Raw genomic sequence first — 18476 nt, 5'->3', positions numbered from 1 at the left:
ATGGAATGGGTTGCCTGAGCTAGCCAGGAAAACCAGTGACTTGGCAGAATTTAAGTCATTGGTTAATATGCATGACTGAATGCATGACGCGTAGGACGTAATCATCTTCGTTTTTGAAGTAACGTCTGTATTATATAACATAAGATAAGATAAAGAAGGCCAAAAAGAAACCAAAGGTTTCAATATTTACATTATCAACAAAACATAAACTTACCTCCCCTTGCCATGTTGAAGAGTTCTCATTATTCCATTCATCTGTAAGGCATACATAAAGCCGTTAGAAACCATATCATTAAGTATCAATAACGTCTATACACTTAATACAATTATCTCAATATAGTTACTGTCGCTTTAATGATGACCATAAATTTGATACATTGTGGCTACAATTTCATAAGCCTATAAGCACATCGAAAGGATTCAGAATCTAGATGTAACTGTTTAAATTATTATCCTACCTTACGTACTTACGTATACTTCAATAATGACTTAAAGGAAATTATCAAAATAATAAACTTAAGGCATCAAAGAGGTTTTCTCCCCCTCCCTTCTTTTTTTTTACTTTCGTATGTCCAATTGGAGGCCCTATGCGGCTGCCTAGTTTTCCTATGCCTAAGGCCGGCTCTGGGGCTAGGATAGTATTCAAAATGTCAGGTCGTTGTTTTTTGTCAAGCCACTGGCTCGTTTGCCTGGGTCTGTGGCGTAAAAAAGAGCTGTTAGTCTCTATTGACCACTGGTCTGTGTTCAGGTCAGATTGGTCTTGATTTAAAATGGAAAATATATTTACTAATGAAATGGAATGAAGTCGGCTAAAACATAAAGATGAAAAATAAAGAAAAAAAAAAAAGCCTACATATCTCTCGATATTGCAAGATTAACCTTCCCTTTTCTTAAATAACAAAATTAATTAATTTCCACAAATTTTTTATTATTGATTTATGTATTGTCTTCGACGTGAATCATAAAACCGGGCACTAAAAGAAATAACGTGATTAGATTTGTACCAGACTGAGTTAGTAAAAGCTTTGTAAAAACGAGGCAATGGTTATGACTTTTCTCTCTTTAGATACACTTAGACAGTGCTTGTCAACCTTTTATCAGTTGCAGACGTCTCTCGGGTAAATGTTAAACATTTTAAAAAGTAGGCCTACTACTTAGAATATGAAACATCTCTTACTTAAAATATGTAAATTTTTTGAAACATGGAAAATAATGTCATTTTACTTTTTCAAACAAGTATAGATTTATAACTACAATGAATATACATTCTGTGAGCCTCGAAAAATAAATTAACCAGCCTCACGCTCCTCTACCCCTTATGTGCACGTTGCGCTCACTATGTCAGGGTTTAGAGCTCCCCTCCCCCCCAAGCCAGTTTGAGAAACGCTTCGTACAGCTCCGTACAGTAGAGTAATCTATGCGGCGTAATCAAAATAAAATTAATGCATTCAGCGCTTTATACTGCAATAGTTTCAGGTTAGATACTGTACAGTACTTCGAGAGTGGTAAGCGAGCGGGAGTCTTGAAACATGGTTCTTCCCATATGAACCTTCCCTCTCGAAGACCTCCCTGTAACCAGAGTCTTGTTATACAGAAGGGTTCTTATCAAATAGCTCTGCTGGAATTCGAAAATAGTCCTAAATAATAGGTTTCGGTGTAATCATATGTAACAAAAAGTGTGGACAATGTATTGACCTATTTATAGTTACAAAGATATGCACGGCCCTGTTGTCTAGTTTCAGTCCAGTCCATGTCATCATAAGATAATCATATAGATCCATCTACACACGATATGAAAGTTATCTTCATTATGTAATATTTAGTATGAGTTAGGCGAACTTATTTATTTTTAAAATAAAGTTTCTTTCATGAAATATTTGATTAACAATAAAATAATATACAAATTGAATATTTTTTTTTATTGATTAGAGTGCTTACAATAAAATTAATTTACATACCATGTATGCACCAATACACTTTGTCTTATTGGCTGAGTCATTGCACATTTATTCACAGTCATAGACATAAATGTATGTGTATGTTGATTATTGCCAGTACTGTCAACTACTACAGCTACAAAGATATATCTGTGTCAGATGTAACAAAATATGCAGGTCGCAACTGGGTTTGCTCGGTCATGTGAAATTCTGCACTCAATTTTCGGAATCGAAGACAATGCTTATTATTATTATTATTAGCAGTGTCTCATTGATGAGCTAAATAAATGAAAAGAATATGATTCCTGATTCCACCACAATCTCTGCAATTTAAAGTCAAGAATTAGATCTTTCTCGGATTATAATCACATACGGGAATTACCGATATGATGCTTAAACACATCTTACGCAACAAAAAATAACAATCTAAGTGATCAAATATAACCGATTATTTGTTACTTTTTGCTCAAAATGTACTTTTTCTAAATAGTGAGAATGAGGAGAAATATCTTATATTTCATTACATTAAAATAGTTCATTTTATCTTATCAAATGAGTATGCCTATAGATACTCCTGTGGAACGCGTCTCACGTAGATTTCGATCTACATAGGCTAGTATTGTTAAAATTTCCGCAATGATTTGGTTTGAATCAATAGGGGCCTATCTATTATCTAAATGTACGTAAGAGACAAGACTAGAATCCGTGACAACACACAAACGATTTATCTACTGAGCTTATGTAAATAAAAAACAAAAGGCTCATTGAGGTATGACAAATATTTAGAGATATTCTTTTTCTAATATGCTTAAATTGTTTGTGCCATACTCATTTCTTTTATAACACAAAGTATAAAGTATATCCATATTAGAGGTCTACGTTTACTAAACGATTTGTTATTTAGTATTAAAATTTTTAAAAGAAACATTAGGTGAAACTATGGCTTTAAATGAAAAAAAAATTATACGATACAGCTGTGCAACTGTCGACCTTGTCACATCAACCCTAAACGACGTGAGAATTTTCGTCTAAATCTTAGTACCAAGCGTATTAATATCTTAACGGAGATTAGAATGGACATTAAACCTATTGAATCCATGCTTAATTTTAATGGACTGGAAACCAAAGGATTGACTTTATTTTACATATTAATCGGGAAAAGGGGGCGGGAGTTTCGGGTTCAAATCTTGGTAAAGACTGTGATTTTAAGTTTTGGGATTTTTTAGACGCCCGATGGGTACCTGGCAGGTCAAGTAAAAATGGTTGGCGGTTGTGCTGGACAGGTCTTGACATCATCTGTCATATAGATCGCAAAGTCTGAAATGGATACTTGGTAAAGACTGTAATTTTAAGTTTCGGGATTTTTTAGACGCCCGATGGGTACCTGGCAGGTCAAGTAAAAATGGTTGGCGGTTGTGCTGGACAGGTCTTGACATCATCTGTCATATAGATCGCAAAGTCTGAAATGGATACTTGGTAAAGACTGTAATTTTAAGTTTCGGGATTTTTTAGACGCCCGATGGGTACCTGGCAGGTCAAGTAAAAATGGTTGGCGGTTGTGCTGGACAGGTCTTGACATCATCTGTCATATAGATCGCAAAGTCTGAAATGGATACTTGGTAAAGACTGTAATTTTAAGTTTCGGGATTTTTTAGACGCCCGATGGGTACCTGGCAGGTCAAGTAAAAATGGTTGTTCGCTGTGCTGGACAGGTCTTGACATCATCTGTCATATAGATCGCAAAGTCTGAAATGGATACTTGACTTTGTTTACCTGTTAATCAGCAAAAGCCAGAACAGTGACCGACGGTGTGTGTGTATATATATATATATATGAGACATATGAGTCCACCCATCAATAATGGGTACCTCACATTAGTTGGGGAAAAGTAAAGACGGTTGGTCGTTGTGTTGGCCACATGGCACCCTAGTTAACCGTGGTCCACAGAAACAGAGCACCCTTACATTATCTGGTCTATAAATCGCAAGGTCTGAAAGGGTTACTGTTTTTTCCTTTATAATAATAATTTTTCTATCAAATTTTTATATGATTAAAAGCTTTTTCATCGATAATAGGTTCAAAATGGGAAACAAATCAAGTAAAGAGAAAAGCAAACGTACCATACATACAGGTCAGCAACGTTTCAAAATGGGAAACAAATCAAGTAAAGAGAAAAGCAAACGTACCATACATACAGGTAAGCAACGTTTCCCAATGAGTCTGACGTCTGAATGAGCTCTAGATCTATACTCTGATAATAAAATGTAGGCCTACTCCTTTTAATGTTAATTAGTAATACACTTAAATGGAAGTTGGAAGTATTGCCGGATAAATTAGCATTCACATGCAAGCATATAGAGCCTCAAATGTAATATTGGTTGACATTTTTGATGTAGATGATGCTGTTAAGGGCGTGACAGATGCCAAGTTCAAAAAGGAGATATTCATGTCTTCTTTTAGTAACGAAAAAAAGATTTCAAGATGTATTTCTTATGGTAAGAGAAAAACGAAAATTAATGTATAATGTAGTTAATCCTAAACAGTGACATTTAAAAAGAATAGAGTTCCCATTTATTAAAATAAAATAAAAAAATATATACCAAAAAGTTTAATAGAACTCTGTGTTGGATGGTTTTGAGAGTTGAGATATTCGTATTCGTAGTAAGCGTGGTCGAGAGGCTAAGTGCGCTTGAACTTGGCTTGTCTTGGCTACCTAGAAGGGGGCTCGAGGTTCGACACCCGACTCGGGCAGAGCTGTGTTTACTGAGCGCCTAAAGGCAGCACGGAAAACCAACTCCTAGATACCCCCCCCCCCCACCTGTCCACAAATGAGATTGCTATAAGCATGAAAGTAGCATGAAAGTAGCTCTATATAAAAGCTATAATAATATAATACTAATTATTTTGTCTCTTAAAAAATACACACTCCTGCGATACACTGAAGGGACACGGTGCTGAAGGGAAATTGATTGAAGCTTACTGTTGTTAAACCAAAGTAGGCTACCAGGTGACCGAGCCTCGCTCGGTTGAATAATGTCTTAAGTCAGTGGTGCTTTAGGACGCCTCCAGAAATGAGTTGGCGGAATAAATCGCTCTGCCTTTCTACAAAAATCAGTGTCTACCAAGAAACCCTTCTATATTGATCTGAAACATGGGAACTTTACAGAAAGCAACTAAGACTTCTTGAGCGCTTTCACCATAGATGTTTTTTCTCCATCAAGGACATACGGTGGCAAGGCCGCACTACAAACAGCTATGTTCCATCGAAACGCTGGTAAGGACAGTATAGAGGGACTTTTTATAATCCGACAGTTACGCTGGAGAAAGCACTCCAGTCTACTCCTAGGCTGTCTTTTTTGTGAGCTGAAAGGTGGTATACGTAACAGAAATGTCCCACAGAAAAGCTATAAAGACCAGCTTAGGCACCAACTTGCTTTAACTGATATTGAATAGGACATCTGACTGAGGCGGCTTTAGAAAGAGATAGCTTCAGATTTTTTTTACAAAGACCGAGGGATACACTTTAGAGACCAAAAGAAAATCCAGTGCCGAGGACAGACGTAGGCGGCGAAAAGAGAATCTAAATCGACCACAGTCATATACTGATTATGTTGCGTTGGATGTAGCAAACTATATGGGTCGCAGCTGGGGCTGCGTACCCACGCAAAATACTGCACTCCTCCTTAATCTTCGGACTCGAAGACAAGGCTTGTATAAAGGCATAAAGGAAACCTGCGTCCAGATACCCCCTCCCCCCATCGTGAAGCTTTGGAGATTGGACCATAGCGCTCTGTGAATGCTATAAGCATGAAACTTGCACTATAAAAAAAGGTATTCAATTATTACAATGCAATTCATGAATATTCATCGCTTTTTATTTCGTACTTTAATAATGCACAGACTCTTACAAAAACGTAATAGATGAACATACTATGGCACTATGACATGAAAAAAATAAATAAATAAAGTTTGCAGAGTTTGTTTATTGTGGTTTGCGGAGAGTGGTGTAGGTGGCTTTTACTTTGTTGACAAGGCTAATAGAACCCACACATACGATACGATGTTGATCAAATGCTTGATTAAGCCTATTGATTCATTTGTTTGCAAAGAAATATTTTAAATTACTGCTGCAAGCCTAGTGACGTAAGCGGTGTTTTTTCCCTTTGACGTCATGGGAAATTTTCATTCATAAAACACTGTAGCCGAAATTAATTTTTTAATATTGAAACATTTTCATATCGATATAACGGTCAACCTCGGCTTTTCCCCTTGTGGCCAATGAGTTGAGAATTTTTTTCTTATTTACTTACATATACCTTGACATACATACATTTAAGAATTGCTCGCTTAAGTGAATAGGATAGCGAAAGAAATATGAGTTTAACCCAACAAAGACAAAATTACGCCAATCGAATTACATGCGTGAATTTTAAAGATATCTAATTAAGCTTACAGTATGACATGATAAAATTAATAGAGTTGCGTGGTTTTCCTTTGTTTCTTCATTGGGGTGAAACAGCCTACTCGTGATCAAATATCGCGGTAAGTTATTGAGTGTAACAAATAAACATCCTATTGGTAGCATTAAACGTTTAAATGGATAGCCCTTGTTCTGTAGTTATTTTTGCAATTGTCCAAAGAGCTGAGTCGAAGAGTCTTAAATCTCTAGGAACATGGAAACTCGCCTCCGACTGCCTTGCTGAACAACTGTAAGCAGATGTAAATTTAGTACATTTCTATCACCGGTGGCTCTTATTTCAAGACTCTCGCTTTAGAACCGAGACCGAAGGCCGAGCACACCTGGGAAACTTTCCCATAATCCTTGTAATGTACCACATCAGCCATAAAGGTGTTCGCGTTAAAAAAAAAAACGGCCCTGGACTTTCTGTCATGTTTTGTACTCTACAGTTTTCTACTCCACTGTACATGTCTGTCTTGATTCTCGAAATTACCAGAAATACGACGGGCCTGTCGCCAGTTCTTTCTAATAATCTAGACCATCTTCGAATATTCACGCGAGTCTATCCTCGTCATGCTTCGTTCTTCAAAGTCCGCTGGCTTCTTATGCATTAAATCAGTAGACTAAAAGTAAAGAATGTTTAATTACTTTATAGGCAACACAGATTTTAGCTTAGGGACCCAAGTAATATTTGACAGTATAAAATATAATATAATTATTTATAATTATATAAAAGATAATTGTCTTTGGATGTTTAACTACGTCACTGTTTAGGCCTATGTATTTTATTGATAGTAATCTACGACAGATGTTTAATTATAGTAATTAAATTTTTGACCATTAACAATTGAAACAATTATTAAAATAATTTTCCTTTTTTTTAAAAAGTTCTTACAAGCTCCAGTGCCAGTGATTTAGATAGCAATCTAGGTAAGTGACTTCAAACTGTGCATCCCATAATTCTAATTCATCGCAATTTAGAGTGAGAGAAACATGGAAGACTACTGTTAAGACGGATGTCGATTCAGTAGCAAGCCTTATGGGTAAACGACCAATGACAATGGCTAATAAGATCACGCTTACTAGGATTCCATGAATCTCTTCAGAAGTGTTGCAATCTATGAGGGTTGGGGGAAACAGAGGATATAAAACTCATCGATTTCTATTTCATACTGTTGACGAGGGTGTCATAAGGCCTGCACAACGGACGCCCACCTTTACTTTCCCATCTTATATTTATATCAGGTATTCATTTAGATTTGGGCTTGCTGAAAATCTTTATTAGGATTTGCACTTGAGGCCGCCACCACGCCCCTAGAACTGTTAATAAACAAAAACAATCATCAGCAACAACAATCAGCAGCAGCAACAATCAATCAGCAACAACAATCATCAGTAACAACAATCAATCAGCAACAACAATCAGCAGAAGCAACAATCAATCAGCAACAACAATCATCGGTAACAACAATCACCAGCAGCAACAATCAATCAGCAACAACAATCAATCAGCAACAACAATAATCGGCAACAACAATCATCAGCCACAACAATTACCAGCAACAACAATCATCGGCAAAAACAATCATCAGCAACAACAATCATCAGTAACAACAATCATCAGCAACAACAATAAATCAGCAACAACAATCATCAGTAACAACAATCATCTGCAGCAACAATCAATAAGCAACAACAATCATCGGCAACAACAATCAATCAGCAGCAACAATCAGTCAGCAACAACAATAATCAGCAACAACAATCATCAGCAACAACAATCAATCAGCAAAAACAATCATCAGCAACAACAATCATCGGAAACAACAATTATCAGCAGAAACAATCAATCAGCAACAACAATCATCAGCAACAACAATCATTAGCAAAAACAATCATCAGCAAAAACAATCATCAGCAACAACAATCAATCAGCAACAACAATCATCGGAAACAACAATCAATCAGCAGCAACAAGCAATCAGCAACAACAATCAATCAGCAACAACAATAATCAGCAACAACAATCATCAGCAACAACAATCAATCAGCAAAAACAATCATCAGCAACAACAATCAATCAGCAAAAACAATCATCAGCAACAACAATCAATCAGCAACAACAATCATCAGTGACAACAATCATCGGCAACAACAATCATCGGCAACAACAATCATCGGCAACAACAATAATCAGCAACAACAATCATCAGCAACAACAATCATCAGTAACAACAATCAATCAGCAACAACAATCATCAGAAGCAACTATCAATCAGCAACAACAATCATCGGTAACAACAATCACCAGCAGCAACAATCAATCAGCAACAACAATCAATCAGCAACAACAATAATCGGCAACAACAATCATCAGCCACAACAATCAATCAGCAAAAACAATCATCAGCAACAACAATCATCAGCAACAACAATCATCAGTAACAACAATCATCAGCAACAACAATAAATCAGCAACAACAATCATCAGTAACAACAATCATCTGCAGCAACAATCAATAAGCAACAACAATCATCGGCAACAACAATCAATCAGCAGCAACAATCAATCAGCAACAACAATAATCAGCAACAACAATCATCAGCAACAACAATCAATCAGCAAAAACAATCATCAGCAACAACAATCAATCAGCAAAAACAATCATCAGCAATAACAATCAATCAACAACAACAATCATCAGCAACAACAATCATCGGAAACAACAATTATCAGCAGAAACAATCAATCAGCAACAACAATCATCAGCAACAACAATCATTAGCAAAAACAATCATCAGCAAAAACAATCATCAGCAACAACAATCAATCAGCAACAACAATTATCGGAAACAACAATCAATCAGCAACAACAATCAATCAGCAACAACAATCATCAGTGACAACAATCATCGGCAACAACAATTATCGGCAACAACAATCATCGGCAACAACAATAATCAGCAACAACAATCATCGGCAAAAACATTCATCAGCAACAACAATCAATCAGCAACAACAATCAATCAGCAACAACAATCATCGGAAACAACAATCATCAGCAGCAACAATCAATCAGCAACACCAATCATCAGCAACAACAATCATCGGCAACAACAATAATCAGCAACAACAATCAATCAGTAACAACAATCAATCAGCAACAACAAACAATCAGCAACAACAATCGTCGGCAACAACAATCATCAGTAAACAACAATCATCGGCAAAAACATTCATCAGCAACAACAATCAATCAGCAACAACAATCAATCAGCAACAACAATCATCGGAAACAACAATCATCAGCAGCAACAATCAATCAGCAACACCAATCATCAGCAACAACAATCATCGGCAACAACAATAATCAGCAACAACAATCAATCAGTAACAACAATCAATCAGCAACAACAAACAATCAGCAACAACAATCGTCGGCAACAACAATCATCAGCAAACAACAATCATCGGCAAAAACATTCATCAGCAACAACAATCAATCAGCAACAACAATCAATCAGCAACAACAATCATCGGAAACAACAATCATCAGCAGCAACAATCAATCAGCAACAACAATCATCGGCAACAACAATCATCAGCAACAACAATCAATCAGTAACAACAATCAATCAGCAACAACAATCAATAAGCAACAACAATAATCAGCAACAACAATCATCAGCAACAACAATCAATCAGCAACAACAATTATCAACTTTCTAGGGGCTTAATTCTAAACCTGTGATAGGATGTATTGATACCTATAAAACATATGAAGACTATTCAAAAGAATACCAAATGAAACACTCTTTTTTCCCTCTCTCTATTAATACTTCATATTGTAGAGCGTGGTGAATGAGTGCTAAAGCGGTTAGCTTAAAAACCAAGGGGTCCCTGGTTCGAATTTTGGTGAAGACTGGGATTTTGAGCTTGGTGATTTTTAGTGCGACTCTTATGTAAAATCTGGTTAATGGTTGTGCTAATTACATAACGTGTTCATCAGTCTCGGCCATAGAAACAGATGATTTTTACATCATCTGCCATACAAACTGAAATGGGGTACTTTACTAACTACTTCCTTTTGTATATTTGTTAATCTTTAGTAGTTTTTTTGTTTATTCCTTTAGACTACTTCCTTTTGTATATTTGTTAATCTTTAGTGTTTTTTTACTTAATCATTTTGACTACTTCCTTTTGTATATTCGTTAATCTTTAGTAGTTTTATTTTTACTTAATCATCCTTTTGACTCCCAGGACCACAACAGCCATCGGACTGTGTTCTGGTCTGGCCATGTCCATCATGTCGTCTTTTTTCTCTTGGTCCACTGATCTCCTCCAGGTTTGCTATAGTCTTTCAGCCTTTCTCTTCCCCTGTAGATTCCAGCATAGAGCAAGTCTTGCAACATTGTCTGCTGTCCTTCACATTGTGTGAATAAGCCATGTAACATGTACTGCTTGGCTCGCAGGAAACATTTTTTATGCAATATTAATAGCTTAGACAATATTTATCAGGACAGGTGAAAGACACAAAGATAAAGGCACATTCCTCGTCCCATATGCTAGGACAAATTTGTACAAACACTCCTTCTTCCCTAGTGCTATTAGAACATGGAATGGGTTGCCTGAGCTAGCCAGGAAAACCAGTGACTTGGCAGAATTTAAGTCATTGGTTAATGTGCATGACTGAATGCATGACGCGTAGGACGTAATCATCTTCGTTTTTGAAGTAACGTCTGTATTATATAAGATAAGGTGTTACCATCACACCTTGTAGAAATCGTTATCGGGTATACTGTTTACTTCTATTCGGCCATTTTGTAATCAGTTTTTTAATACTTTTATAAAAATTCAAATTCTATTGATTATTGATATAATCAAAACTAATCTTCGGACTCAAAGACAAGCCTTATTATTATAATCAAAATAATAATTTTTTATTTGTTGTTGTTGTCTTATGAAGAAGATTCCACCAAAAAGTCAAGCTACAAACGCTCATCGTTTCGCAGACATGAGAGTGTTACAAAATATTTGAAAGGTAAAATGATTTCTTGAGTTTAAATTGTACATCGTACAATGTGTAAGAGAGAAAGCAACAGAGAAAGAGTGTTCAAAGAAACAGCCTTGTGTGACGGATGCATGTGTCTAAGTTCTATTTGAAGTATTTCTAAATACCTTGATAATTCTAGATCCTTGAGTACCTTGTGATGTGTATTACAGATGCGAGTTATAGCGCAATCCGTAATAAAACTGTATACGATAACAAACAGGATCAAAGGCTCAATGACTAAATTCACTCCAGATGAAATTATAAACAATCTTTAATACAGAATGGGCCACAGTCGAGTCAGTCACTACATCGATGTTATCCCTTCGAGAACCTTGCAATAACGGATCTAAAAGTCTACACTAATCTCTAACCCCAGCGTCTATGTCGTCACCATAAAATGTACGTTCACAGTCAGTCTATTATAGTGCGTAACTAAACGAACTAAACTAAGTGTCTAACACTTATCAATACTGCCGCTCATCCTCAGTTTTTAACTTTCGCTCCAGTGCGTTTTTTTTTGTGACGTTACGCACCGGAACGGCGTACCGGATTCTTTTTTAATGTGGGCAAAAATTATTACTTTTCTTGCATCTTAACGTTTGTTATTAATTAGTAGTTAAAAGGTAGGAAATCCATCACTGAGTACCGGCACCTATTTTTTTTTTTACAAAAAAAAAGCACTTTTGATATACATTCTCACTTTATATCTTCAAATTATCATCTACCTACATTCTTATCTTGTATATTTAGATACTTCTCTCCCTATACTATTACTATGTAACTTTCCTGTTAATCCCATCCCTATGTGAAACCCACCCAAATGTACACCATGCCAACCAACATTAATCTAGTCAGAGATATATATAATAACAATAAAACTGATGAATTAAGCCAGATTATTTCGCTCTTGATGGCAATGTATTCCATCCCCAAGATTAAGGATTGAGTGCAGTATTTCACGTGACTATGCACAGCCAGTCAAGACCTGCATATTTTTCTATATCTGATGCAGACAAAGCCGTTGTTCGCCGGGGGGGGGGGGGGTCTATTTAAGTTTTCTTTCCGTCTTCCTGCGTCTGTCTTCAGCAAGGGTTTTTATATGGGTCTCAGAAAGTGAGAACTGTCTCTATCATAGGTCATCTGCTGCCAGGTAATTTCCTCTAAGCCAGTGAGGGCGAAATAGCGCCTGAGATAATCTTTTTAGCGCTTACGGAGGGTACCTCTGTTACGCCGTCCTCCTTTAAGTTTGTTTTGTTTTGTTTTACATGTTTCGGATGTTCCTTCAGAGTTGAAGATAGTTTACTTCCTAGTCCAAAACTCCCGCAGGACGACGGGGGATGGGAGCGGGCAGGGTTTGAACCCTCGACCGTCGATAAATCCGAACGACAGTCCAGCGTGCAAACCGCACGACCAGGCATCCATCCCGACCAGGCAGCCATCTCCTGTGAAGATAGCGTTTGGCATGAGTTCTTCGCCCATGCGGGATAAATTTACTCAGAGTTTATAATTCTAATGATATGCTTATAGATCTAGACTTAGAGTTTTACCAGTGTGTCCAAATAGTTAGAAATTCTTTTCTCAAAAATTTACATCAACTGTCAAATTTCTAGGAAAATCGTTAGAGCAATTTTCGATATCTGTGTTCACCCATCCACCATGAATCGGCAAGCTGAATAGAGGAATTGTAAAAATGATTCAAAGATACTCAGGATACAATTAACAAAGACTTTAAAATATGATATCATTTCTATTTTCAGTTCTTAATTGTTCTACTGTATCACTGAACATATACGGTAACTGTTTGCTTATAAATAATAATTGCTTATAAGAACAGTAGTAGATCTAGGGTCTTCATTTTACTAAAGATTTATAACTGTCATATATTTCTGTTTCAGGTCGTATCTTAGATGACAGTGATCAAATCGATTCGGGTAAATACATCAGATTTAAATTATGGCTTTTATATAGCGCTACTTTTATGTGTATAGCATGCTATGGTCCAATCTCATTTGTGGACCAGTGGGTGGAGGGGGTATCTGGGAGTAGGTTTTCGGTGCTGCCTTTAGGTGCTCAGTAAACATAACTCTGCTCGAGTCGGGTGTCGAACCTCGTGCCCCCTTCATAGGTAGCCAAGCCAAACCAAGTTCAAGCGTACTTAGCCTCTCGACCACGCTTCCCTCAGATTTAATGAATTTCGTTTCACCGTTTAACATGCATGCGGGCGGAAATGGCCCCCAAAATCCAATCAATAGGCCTAATAGCCTGTAAAATATTAGCAACAATACAATCACACGAAAATATAACTTTGTTCTTATTGTATGATACAACAGTGGTAACTTAGGAATGTCAAACATCAGCTATACTTTGTTAAAGAAAGATTACCCCTTTAGTTTTGCCAAAACCCCATTGCCACCCCCAAGCAACCCGTAAATAAAATGTTAAAGATGGCAGATTCAGAATCCGTAAAATATTTCTTGCGTATTAATGTAATTGCAGCTTAGAGCAAAAACGTTTTAGTAAAAGTGTAATGTCTATGATGGACACAATTAGTTGGCTTTGTTTTGGTATTAAGTTACACGGATGAAAGAAATGCCCTCTACTAGTATTAACGGTACGTGGTAACATACCAGCAAATAGTACCTCACAGACGTAAGTCGATACAGACATCATCTTTGTAGTGATATAGATGTACGATCACTTAGAGTGTCGGTTAAAACAGTACACTGGTTAATAAACTGGTGTTAAATAATACAGTTTGTCTTAAATCCACTCAAATATGTCAAGGTAGTATCTCGTTTGGCTGATCGAAAACAACAAATGATAGATAACAGGTACAACGATACCTGCCTGGACGAAGCCTCCAGATGTCAGAGTTCTAATTATATGCTGCTTGTCTCTTGTTATTGTGTTTCTTTACTTGGTACCTGTGGCTCACTAGGGGTTTCTTAAATATTAAATAATACTTCCTTGATACTTTCTTGGTTACTCAATTATAAGTCATCAATACTTGCTTAACTCAAATACGAACACTTAATATACATCAACTCTAACTCCCTGTAATCATGAATATCGATAATACTTTAATACTTAATAAAGCACACAATTATATCATTCTTATGAAATAGTAATACACAAAACACCAGTCTATCAACTTATAAATATATAAATGCGTAAACGTCCAAACTTCCTGGACCGGGAGCAAGACCTTACTGAACATTAAACGAAGACTAAATCATTCAGTTCACAACACTTTGCATTCATAACGAGGGGATATAACAATCATACCAAAATATTAAACTAACATTCATTCTCGCCAAACCTCCCCCTGACAAGAGATACATGCAATCTTTAAAAAAAAAATTGTAGAAATGAAACAGGAAAATACAGCTAAAATGCTATTTAACTTTTGTTTGGTCTATATTAGAATATTGCATAGTCCGTTTGGGATCCCTCAACTGAAGAAAAAAAAAAAAACTAAAACAGACGCGGAACAGAGCTGTGAGATTTTTAACAAACGAATACTTAAATTTGTAGAGAAACACCATTAATACAATCACTACATTTAGAAAACTTCAGGACAGAAAAATAAAACATTAAGTGGCTTTAATAGACCTACGTATAACACTTAACCATAGCTTACAAAACCAAAATACTTAGAAAGACACAAAGATAGAGGCACTTTTCTTATTCCATACACTAGGATAAATTCGTACACGTGCCCCTTCTTCCCTAGTGCAATTAAAGCATGGAATGGGTTGCCTGAATCAGCCAGGAAAACAAACGATTTAGCAGAGCTTAAGTCACTGATTAACATGCATCACCACATTAACACATAAATGCGTAGGATGCAATTATCTTCTCTTTTGAAGTAACTTTTGTAATTTATAAGATAAGAATTGATAAGATAAAATAAGATAAGATCCTCAAGAAAATTGCAATCCAACCAGTGTAACAAAAAGAAAAAAAATGTATGCGACCCAAACATTTAACTTGTAGGGGTCACACAAGTGAACCAAACATTTAACTTGTAGTCCTAACTAATCGCCAAGAGAATTCGCACAGGTGTGTAGTGTTGTTTATGTACCACCCACGTCTGCGGACGTTATTTTGATGGTCATTCATGATGTAGAATCAAAACACAACCCCCACACGCTGCAATGCAACTTCCGCCAAATCGTCTCGAAGTGAGCGACTTCTGTCCAGAACTGAACGCCGCAAGGAACTCATTTATTTCTTGGTCTGTGTGAGACTGTGTCAGCGCTGCTATTGGACTGGAGAACGCTTGTCGTAGTTATGTAGTAAAACTCATTGTGTTTTTTTTTTTTTGGTATTGTCTTATTTTCGATTGAAACAACAAAAGTTTAATAAATACTTTTAAAAAAAGCTTATATAACCTTCAAAGAAGCTACGAAGCTTTGGTAAGGGAAAGAACCTCTCAATTACTACCATCTCTAAATAATTCATGATTTATTTCCTTTTCCTAACTAAAACAAATTTTATTTATTATTACTAATATATGTTAAATAATATTTTTTTTTTATTCATTCATGTGTTGTCATCGACAATGAATAACTATGCAAAAGTTTCAACTTGATCCGGTTTTTTCCTCTGGGTTGACTATTGAAGCCTTTCCCATGCTTGGCTATAGCTGCAAGGTAGCAGAGGTTTGAAATTCAGAGTTTATCTTCTCCTAGGTGTATAGCCAGCCAAGATTAACGAGCCCTTACTGCCCGAAACTTACAGGTTTATTCTCCAATTACTAGCCTTTTGCAACTATGTCAATTAAAGTAAGCTGGCGCATAAGCTGATCTTTAAAGCATTTCCAGGTAGCACCTATGTTATGCCAATTACTTTCTCCAGCTCAGCAAAAAAAAGCTTTTGGCACTCGGTTATCCCCCATGCCCTGCCCAGCACAGCTGTCGAACTACAGTAAAACAATCTACACTGTCCATACTGGCATTTGCAAGAATATGCTTTTTGAATATCATTATTTTAAAACATTTTTTGCGTCTGTATAGTGCACGAAAAATAATCCGTGTGATAACCTTAGCTGTGGAAGAATATTACATTGATCGCTAGCATAATAAGTAAGATGGTTCTTGATATATAACAACTTTAGTAAAATTACTAAATTTAGAAAGCTTCAGGAAAGAAGTGCTATTAGAGCATGGAATGGGTTGCCTGAGCTAGCCAGGAAAACCAGTGACTTGGCAGAATTTAAGTCATTGGTGAATATGCATGACTAAATGCATGACGCGTAGGACGTAATCATCTTCTTTTTTTGAAGTAACGTCTGTATTATATAAGATAAGATAAGAAGACTCAAAAGTAAAGTAGAAATTATACATAAAACACTGAACCATAATCTTCAAATACAAAAACAATACAAAAACAAAATCTTATAAAATACTCAGAAAGACACAGACTACAAAGGCACACTCTTTGTTCCATATGCTAGGACAAATTTCTACAAGTGCTCCTTCTTCCCTAGTGCTTTTAGAGCATGGAATGGGTTGCCTGAGCCAGCCAGGAAAACCAGTGCCTTGGCAGAATTTAAGTCATTGGTTGACATGCTTGATTAGATGCATGACGCGTAGGACGTAATCATCTTCTTTTTAAAAGTAACGTCTGTATTATATAATACAAGATATTCTATCTAATTGGTTCATCGTATTTATTTCAGGTTGTCATGAAGTCCAGGTTTTAAATACAGATGACGTTCAAGAGATTAAACACTCATTTTTAACCTGTAAGAAAAACCCAGATCATCACCAGTTCATTCCTGTGGATAACTTCGATTTAAAACATCTGCCATCTAGATGTAGAGATGATGATTGGTATAACTTGATCAAAGCTGCATCAACTTTGAGTGTACGATTAGCTGTAAAATGTGTCAGCAATCAAAGGCCGCCGTTTTGGCCGGACAAGCAGCGTCCTTACCCATTTTATGGTACGCCAGATAATAATAGAGTTCGATTTGGAAGTGGGGCAATCGAGCAAGTGACCAAGTACATCAGAAGTGAAAATGACGTCTGTCCTTGTAAAGACTGTCGGTTTTCTGCAAGTCCAAAACAATCCTGGGGACTGGTTCGAGTCAGTACTGCTACTCATGTTGTATTTGACGACCTGGAAGCCAAGCACACAACTTGCAGATTATTTTACGACAACGAGACTAGTCCTGGGGTTGATCTTGAAGTCATCAAAGTTGACACCAGTGACGTGACAAGCGACTCGTGTGTAAGCTGATCTGTGTATCATGTGACATGTCCTTAGTTACTCAACTAGAACAAATGGTCGACGCTTTCATAAGTTCCTGGGAAAAAGCATTCGATCACTACTATGAAGATGAGATCTTTGCACAAGAGAAGCTTGCTGTGATAGTGTCCCATCCCCATGGCTACCATAAGCACATTTCGATAGGACAGTGGGAAGAGAATTTTCTAGAAACGGGGAATGAAACAGTTCTCAAAAGATTTACATATGACACCCCAACATGTCCTGGAAGCGCTGGGGCCTATGTTTTAATCCCTGACTTCAACAACTAAAAATTAAGACCAAGCACTGTAGCAATTATATGATATTTGGATAGTTAAATATTCATGAAAAAAAGATGTTTTCTTTATGACCATGTAGAGCCTTACTTATCTTAATGTATTTACTATTTACTCCTGAATGTTTTGTATCACAATAGGTTTTAACTATTTGCATCGTTTGATTGTTTGCTCTTATTTATTAATTGTTTGTTTATAATATTTTCCCAACTCGCTCTTAAAAATTTGTATTGAAAAAAGTAATAGATATTAATATTTTTATTAATATCATTCAGAGAAATAGAAAACAATGTTACATCCTCAGAAAACTGTATCAGGATCATTGAACGCTATCACTAAATGAAAACAATAAAACATTAAAAAATATATATTTTAAGAGAAAGATTTTCCTTCCTTTTTCTAAATAAAACAAAATGAACTAATTACCAGTAATTATGGTAATTAACCAATTGGTAACCTTTTTTTTTTATTGATT

The 18476-nt window shown here is 36.3% G+C and overlaps 2 protein-coding genes across 5 annotated transcripts in view; one reads left to right on the top strand and one right to left on the bottom strand.

Moving 5' to 3' along the window:
- The window catches only part of LOC106079730 (calpain-5-like), a 45663-nt gene extending 43132 nt beyond the window's left edge, over positions 1 to 2531 (bottom strand). For all 4 annotated transcript variants that reach the window (XM_056017031.1, XM_056017025.1, XM_056017028.1 and 1 more), the window contains exons 1-2: positions 1959 to 2531; positions 215 to 255 (exon numbers count right to left, since the gene is read on the bottom strand). The gene's annotated coding sequence lies outside the window, so the exon portion shown is untranslated. The remainder of the gene's footprint in view (positions 1 to 214; positions 256 to 1958) is intronic.
- Positions 2532 to 2568: 37 nt separating this feature from the next.
- LOC106062814 (uncharacterized) lies at positions 2569 to 18159 on the top strand. The gene is made up of 8 exons (XM_056017033.1): positions 2569 to 2706; positions 4013 to 4134; positions 4334 to 4432; positions 7285 to 7326; positions 11364 to 11438; positions 13208 to 13243; positions 13346 to 13381; positions 17134 to 18159. Exons 2-8 carry the CDS (start codon positions 4020 to 4022, stop codon positions 17694 to 17696), a joined length of 966 nt encoding a protein of 321 aa, XP_055873008.1. The 5' UTR covers positions 2569 to 2706; positions 4013 to 4019; the 3' UTR covers positions 17697 to 18159.
- Positions 18160 to 18476: the final 317 nt, after the last annotated feature.

The sequence above is a fragment of the Biomphalaria glabrata genome, chromosome 18, assembly GCF_947242115.1.
Source record: "Biomphalaria glabrata chromosome 18, xgBioGlab47.1, whole genome shotgun sequence".
Taxonomy (NCBI): domain Eukaryota; kingdom Metazoa; phylum Mollusca; class Gastropoda; family Planorbidae; genus Biomphalaria; species Biomphalaria glabrata.
Note: the sequence above shows the minus strand (reverse complement) of the source record. Positions and strands in the feature narration are given on the sequence as shown.

Bases quoted from the DNA above. Each gene is read 5' to 3' on its own strand.
- LOC106062814 (XM_056017033.1), top strand. From the start codon at position 4,020: ATGGGAAACAAATCAAGTAAAGAGAAAAGCAAACGTACCATACATACA. The intron at 11,439-13,207 runs GTAAAATGATTT...TTCTATTTTCAG, and splicing joins TGTTACAAAATATTTGAAAG to TTCTTAATTGTTCTACTGTA. The intron at 13,382-17,133 runs GTAAATACATCA...TATTTATTTCAG, and splicing joins CAGTGATCAAATCGATTCGG to GTTGTCATGAAGTCCAGGTT.